This window comes from Myodes glareolus, chromosome 1 (genome assembly GCF_982192425.1).
Source record: "Myodes glareolus chromosome 1, mMyoGla1.1, whole genome shotgun sequence".
Taxonomy (NCBI): domain Eukaryota; kingdom Metazoa; phylum Chordata; class Mammalia; order Rodentia; family Cricetidae; genus Myodes; species Myodes glareolus.
This window is the reverse complement of record NC_142026.1, coordinates 98,292,420-98,299,825: the sequence shown is the minus strand read 5'-3', so window position 1 is coordinate 98,299,825 and position 7,406 is coordinate 98,292,420. Positions and strand designations below refer to the sequence as shown.

Here is a 7,406-nt window from a genome sequence, read left to right as displayed (position 1 = left end):
AGCTCACAGAAGAGAATCCTGCAGTATCTGTCCTTCTGTGACTGGCGTATTGGACTTAGCATAGTGTCTTCCTGCTTCATCTATTGCTAGTGTATGAGAATACATTGCTTTTCAAGATTTACCAATACACTATTGTATGTCTACAGTGTAGTTTATATATTCATCTATCTATCCATGGATACTTTAGTACCTTTCACACTTGGACTGTTGGAAATGATGCTGCTATAAGTGTGGATTTGGAAATAGAGAACTCAATTTCTGGAAATGGAGACGGGGAGACTAAAGAAATGACTCAGCAGTCAAGAGCACTCTATGCAATCATAGGGACTAGGGTACAGATCCCAGTACCCACATAACAAACTAGACATCACACACACACACACACACACACACACACACACACACACACACACACAGAACCTCCTCTCTGAGGGAGGTGGAGGGGAACAGAGACAGGATTGTCTGACTTGCTGGCATGCAGCTTAACTGAAAGAATATAAACTCTGGATTGAGGGAGAGATCTTGCCACAAAGGCATAGGAGGAGAGCCATGTGGGGTAATAGAAAACACCTCCTGCCTCTATGCAGACCCAGGCACATGCACATATACAGACATATGTGCATACACTCAAGGCCGCATGAATATATACATATATACATATATGAAGAAGTAGATTCTTTATAAAGATCATAAAAGGTAACAATTATGAACACTCGATCCATTCTTCCTAGGTCATTTTGCTTTATAGCCAATGATGAGAGTAATATCAAGTTTAAGCTGCAGGTGGCAGCAAATATCCAATAAGCTAAATAAAATATTTGGCAACAGAATTGCAGCTTTGTCTTTGTGCTCAGTTCTTTGCAATTGTGCTCAGTTCTCCAGCTTCTGCTGTGGCTTGATGGCTTACACGTTTCCCCAAAATGTTCATGTAGTTAAATTTTATCCCTATTTGGAGTTAGTAAAAGGGATGGGGACTTAACCCGGCGTCTGTCTGGAGGTGGGAGTTTGGCGGTGATTAGCATAAGGTATGGTCATTAATGGAAGCCCTGTGACCAATTACTGAGACTATGAAAAGAAAGGGACCGCCAGTTCTTTGTCGTGTGGTGATCGGCACTTGCTCTTGGACTCTGCCAGCATTAGGGTATTATCAGATGACGGTCATTTGGTTTTAGACATTCAGACCAGGAGCCATTTTTGTTTGTTTGTTTCTTTTGTTAGTTTTTGTTTGTTGTGAAACAGGATTTCACATCCACAATGCAGCTCAGGCTAGCCTTGAGCTCAGGAGTTTTCTGCCTTGGTTTTCTGGTGTGAGAGTTACAGGCCTGTGCCTGCACACCTTGCTCCAAAACCTTGCTTCATTAAGATGTATCCAGTCCGTGATATGTTGTTAGCATCAGAAAAGCAGATAATACTACCTATTATGTTCAATGTAAGGAACACCTACATCTGAAATGGCTTTTATTATTATTATTATTATTTATTCTTCTCTAGTACAATACATCCCATCACAGTGAGGGAGGGGGACCCTTCACTCCTCAAAGTCCCCTTCCACCTCCCCCTCCCCCAGATCCACTGTTCCTCTGTTCAGAAAAGAGCAGGCCTCCCAGGGTTATCAACCAAACACAGCATAACAAGATGCCATAAAGCTAAACACAAACCCTCATAGCAAGACTGAACGAGGCAATCCAGTAGGAGGAAAAGGGTCCCAAGATCAGGCAAAAGATCAGAGATGCCCCCACCCCCACTGTTAGGATTGCCACAAACCCCCAAGCTAAACAACCACAACATAAATGCACGGGACCTAGTGGATATGACCCATGCAGGCTCCACAACTGCCACTTCAGTCTCTGTGAGCTCCCTTTGAATCCTACTTAATTGATTCCGTGGGCCATGTTTTCCTGTTGTCCCTGATCCCTCTGGCTCCTACAATCCTTCATTCCGCTCTTCTATAGGATTCCCTGAGCTCCACTTAATGTTTGTCTGTGAGCCTCAGCATCTGTCCTCGCCAGCGGACAGAGGAAGCCTCTCTGATAATGACTGGGCTAAACATCAATCTATGAGTATAGCAGAATATAATTAGGAGTCATTCCATTGACTTTTTTTTCCAGTTGTGTTTGGTTCTACCCTAGATCTCTAGGCAGCTTCCAGTTTCTGGCCATGCTAGCAGTGTCAGGCAAGGGCTCCCTCTCATGGCTTAGATCTCAAGTTAGACCAGTCATTGGTTGGTCACTCACAGAAGCTCTGAGCTTCCATGACCCCAGCACATCTTGCATGCAGGACAGGTTGTGGGTCAAAGGTTTTCTGACTGAGTTGGTGTCCCAATCCCACCACTGGAAGTCTTGCCTGGTTACAGAAGGCAGCCAGTTCAGGCTCCATATCCCCCATTACCAGGAGTCCTTGCTAGGGTCAGACTCATAGATTCCAGGATGTTTCTATTACACTATGTTTCCACATCATTCCCAAATGCCCCTGAAGCATCATTTGGGCTAAACTATTGAAGTTTTAAAGGGAAGTAAATCCCAGAATTAGTGTCTGAGTATTTGGAATTCTACTCAGACTTTTCCCAACCCTTCTGAAATGTCTCAGGTAGCTGCAGGGTTTTAATCTTGCCACATCTTAGATCTCCATAAGTAAGTGTCGGTGACTCATGAGGCATTGCTTTTAGCTTTTCTGTATGACAGACACTAGTTGTCTAGCCAATACTGTTCTCACCTCCCTCCCTCCTAAAAAGTTCAAGCTTTAATAATCAGTGCACCCAACTAAAATTAATTAACTGCATGTCTTCATCTGCCTTGCAGCCGGCTATGACCACACAGCACAATGCTGTTCTTGAGACGAAAGCTCAAGTGTGTAGGAAATGGCAGTGTGTTTGCTGAGAGAGCTCAAACCCACCCTGTTTCATGATGCTTTCTTTTGTTAGCTTTCTACCTAAAACTTGGGTGGCCAAAGGCAGGGGCATCTGTATTGAAACAGGGATGATACCAGGGATATTAAAACCACTTATCAAGCTCTGCAAAGTAGAAAAAGGAGCATGGAGCAATGGTGGGCAGACAAGGCACACTCCATGCCTGAACACCACTTCTATCTGGGATCTTCCTGTTACATGAGAAATTTACACTATATAGATTTACAGTAAATAAATCAGAACAAACTCTTTGGTTTTTAACTACTGGTTTTCTCTGTGTAGCCCTGGCTGTTCTGGAACTCATTCTACAGACCAAGCTGGCTTTAAACTCATAGAAGTCCACCTGCCTCTGATTCCTGAGTATAGGGACTGAAGGTGTGTGCCAACACTGCCCAGATAGAACCCAACTCTTAAGTAAGAAGAATGGGTATTCTCTGAGATGGGTAGTGAGAAATTAAAATTGTGTTTAGAGAAAGAACCAATAAATATTCTTGGATTTCTTTTAACTGAGAAAGGTATAAAAACAGTATAAAACCACAGTTTTTAAAATCAGACATGAGTCTATAAATACAAAAACAATGTATGACAATAGTTAAAGTAGTAAGTTAAGGGACTTTTAGATAATGGAGAAATAACACGTAGAGGTGGGATAAACAGAACAGGGTGTCTTCTGTTTTACTTATTCCTTACATGTTTAGTCTATGCATGTGAGCCTACATGAAATGATGTGTACCGTGTGAGGATGATGTTGTTAAATAACAAAAGTGGATCTAAGACATCTTGTCAAATCCCCACGAATGAAGGAGGCCTTATTCATAACAGTTCAGGGTTTACCATGATGTTACAGTAACTTGTCTCTGAAATTCCACAGTCAAGATAATCCATATTCTATTACATTTTTATAAGAATGTTTATAGGTTGATGAACATAGCCAACGTATCCATCTAATGAAATGAACATGTGCCAATGTCTGAGAGAGAAGATGGGGAGAAAGAAGGGAGGGGGGAAGAGGGGAGGAGAAAGAGAGATTCATAGAAAAGAAGTGAGACAGTTGGAGAAATTATTCAAGGATCAGAGCACCCAATCGGGCTAGGTAGGAGGAAAGCGAGGGTGAGGGCGGCTGAGGCTCATGTGCTACAGCCAAGTCTAAGCCTGTGGCCCTAATTTCTCTTCTATACTTAGAGCAGGTCTCTTATCACTTGTGAAGTGAGAGATGTGGAATGTCTCATGATGCTTATAATTTAGCAGCAGAATAAAAAACCAAGACACACTGTCACAAAGAAAATAGTGTGCTGCAGTATATAATTAATGGCTAAATTATATGGTTTGGTTTTGAGAACTGCTACAGAAATTGAGAGTACAGAGAAAGCTGTAAGACCAGGGAGAGTTGGGAAGGGTTTCATGGAGGAGCTGGGAACAGGGGAAATTCCCATAGAGAAAAGGGAGACAGAACTTTCTAAGGAAAAAGGAACAAGCCAAGAATGACTGAAGATCATTGGATTGTTGATGGGCAGGAAGGAAGGCTCACTTTGGAAAACAGCAGGAATAGATTTATATATGTAGTGTTGAGCTAACCCATGGCTGCTCACAAAACCTTGGAAGAAGCTTGAAATCATGAAAAGTAATTCTTAGAGAATAGAGATAATTCACCACAACATTCCCAACTGCACTCAAGTTCTTAATGATCAGATAAACCAGCTGCATCCCAAGGTATTTGCCCATGGGTCAGGAGATCCATTCATCATCCATCACACTCCATTATAATAGAGGGGACACAACCTCCAAAGGGAACTGGCACTTCTAACCCTCGGAGAGGAATCAAGAAACTGTTTTCTGCAATGTGAAAAATACTACACAATGTAAAAAGGAAGTTAGCGGGGCTTGTGGGTCCTTCCTGTCTCGGCTCTCTCTTTCTCTGGGGCCCGTGGCGTCGGCAAGATGGGCAAGTGTCGTGGTCTCCGTACTGCCAGGAAGCTCCGCAGCCACCGATGGGACCAGAAGTGGCATGATAAACAATACAAGAAAGCCCACTTGGGCACAGCCCTGAAAGCCAATCCTTTTGGAGGTGCCTCTCATGCCAAGGGAATCGTGCTGGAAAAAGTAGGAGTTGAAGCCAAACAGCCAAATTCTGCTATCAGGAAGTGTGTCAGGGTGCAGCTCATAAAGAACGTCAAGAAGATCACAGCTTTCGTGCCCAATGATGGTTGCTTGAACTTCATTGAGGAAAACGATGAAGTTCTGGTTGCTGGATTTGGTCGAAAGGGTCATGCTGTAGGTGATATCCCTGGAGTCCGCTTTAAGGTTGTTAAAGTAGCCAATGTGTCCCTTTTGGCCCTGTACAAAGGCAAGAAGGAAAGACCAAGATCCTAAATTTTGACAGTGGAAGCACAGTAATAAATTTTCCTATTCTGAAAAAAAAAAAAAGGAAGTTAGCGGGTCTTTTTAAAGGTCAATAAAAAGTTGTCTGGAGTAGGAACCTGAGCTGAGGATATATCATAGTTGCTGGAGTGTTTACCTATCATACACAAACCCTGGTTTCCACCCCCAGCACCACATAAATCAGTCATGGTAGCACACACCTCCAAAAGTATAAGAATATTAGAAGTTCATTGTTGGTGACATAGTGAGTTTCAGCTCAACCTGTAATACACAAGATGGGGAGAGATGAGGAGGGAGAAGAAGGAATAGGAGAAGGAGGGAAAAATGGGGGAAGAAGAAATAGAGGAGAGGACAGGAGAGGGGGAAGGGAGAAGAGGGGAAGGCAGGGGAAAAGGAGAAAAAAATTAGCACACCAAAGAACTTTGGTAAAAGCAAATACAGCCACCAAGGTTTCCTGCTCCCCAAAACTACTGACCAAAGGAAGCAAACTCATCAGCAGGAGCTCAGTGCAGCTGGGAGGGGTGGAGTGTGTTAAGCTGTGACTCAGAGAGGACAGATGAGCTCTGATTTCCTGCTGAGCCTCCACTCTGCCCTGGGAAAGCTCTCAGCATCCTCTTATTTCCAAGACCTTATTTACCACAAATGTAACTGCGGGTGAAGATGCCATAAGGAAGTCACTCAACCTGTATAAAGGCATCAGAACATCTGAATGAGTGACACACATCAATCACAAACAAGAAGAAAAGGAATTTAGTGGCAACCATGCAAGAACCCTACCTACACAGCCTCAAAATCCAATCATGAGACTGCTATACGTAATTATAACCAGTTCTTAAAGTATAGATTCCGATCCTCAGTCCCAGAACTTCTGATTCTGCTCTATAAAGAATCCATATTAACCTTTTATTCCAATTCAATGGGCCTTTGTAAAGAACGTTGCTATGTAATGAATACATCTTTAGAAAATCAGTGCCTATCAAAATAGATTTTTGAACATCCTTTATTGCATCATCTTTCAATGTATGATAGGTTTTTAAAATCTAATTTTAATGTTTTTAATTTCATAGGTGAGTACTGTATTTACATGATTTCCACCCCTTCCTCTCTCCCTTTAACTCCCCCTCCTACTCCCTCTCAAATTCATGACCTCTTCTTTAATTATAATTATTTTACACACACATAGACACCCACATACATGCACACACACACACACACACATGCACACACATTCATCCATTCAGTGTAGCTCTTACATCTGTGTGTAAGGCTGACCACACAGAGGCTCATCCCTGGAAAAAAAAACTGATCCTTTTCCTCTCAACAGTCATTGATTGCATACAGCTCTTCATATAGGGGTGGGACCTTGTGAAACTTCTCCATCCACATTGGCATATATGACATAGTTTTTGAAGAATATGTTTTAGGCCAGATATAATGAAGCACATGCTTAATTTTGGAACTTAGGAGGCAGAGGAAGGTTGATCGCTACCAATTCAATGCTGGCCTGGTGTACATAGCAAATTCCAGGTCACCCGGAGGTACGTAGTGAGACACCGTCAAAAATTATTTTCTATTTATCCTCGTAAATTGGCCGGATGGAGTAATTACACATATTTCAGCCCCCAAGCATTTGAGGTAGTTACAATAACTATAAACATTTTCTTCCAGAAAATATTTATTTACATTTCCAAGTAAGAATCCAGGATCTTTTCCAGATCCTGTGCCCATCTCTCAGGAAAGAGAAGATGCTGCCTTTTTTATGAGAAAACCCAGTTGTGAAATCTCAGGGCTCTTTACTTAGCCTGAACACATGAAGGATATCAACCAATCCAGCTCAGGGTTCAGAATTGAAATAAAGAAGAAATAAAGAAGTTACTTGCTGCCCTGCTTCCAAAACTGCTCTCCCTCTAAGTAACAAGAGTGAAGCATTAGAAACATTGACAATTCCATTTCAGTTTAGAAAGGGATTATAGATGGACATGTGTAGACATGAGAGAAGTTACTAGCTTTGGCAGGCTTAGAGCATGTAGAAATTACACCCAAATGCAACTCATGCACTTAATGTTAACTATATGTTAAGTGGTCTTTCCTACAAATTAACAACCACCAAACCTTCAGAATA

General features: G+C 42.1%; 1 protein-coding gene across 1 annotated transcript; it reads left to right on the top strand.

Moving 5' to 3' along the window:
* The first annotated feature begins 4,813 nt into the window (after positions 1 to 4,813).
* On the top strand, positions 4,814 to 5,329 carry LOC125392920 (small ribosomal subunit protein uS12). Its single transcript, XM_048422897.3, has one exon. The coding sequence runs from the start codon at positions 4,844 to 4,846 to the stop codon at positions 5,273 to 5,275; it is 432 nt and encodes a 143-aa protein (XP_048278854.3). The 5' UTR covers positions 4,814 to 4,843; the 3' UTR covers positions 5,276 to 5,329.
* The last annotated feature ends 2,077 nt before the right edge of the window (positions 5,330 to 7,406 follow it).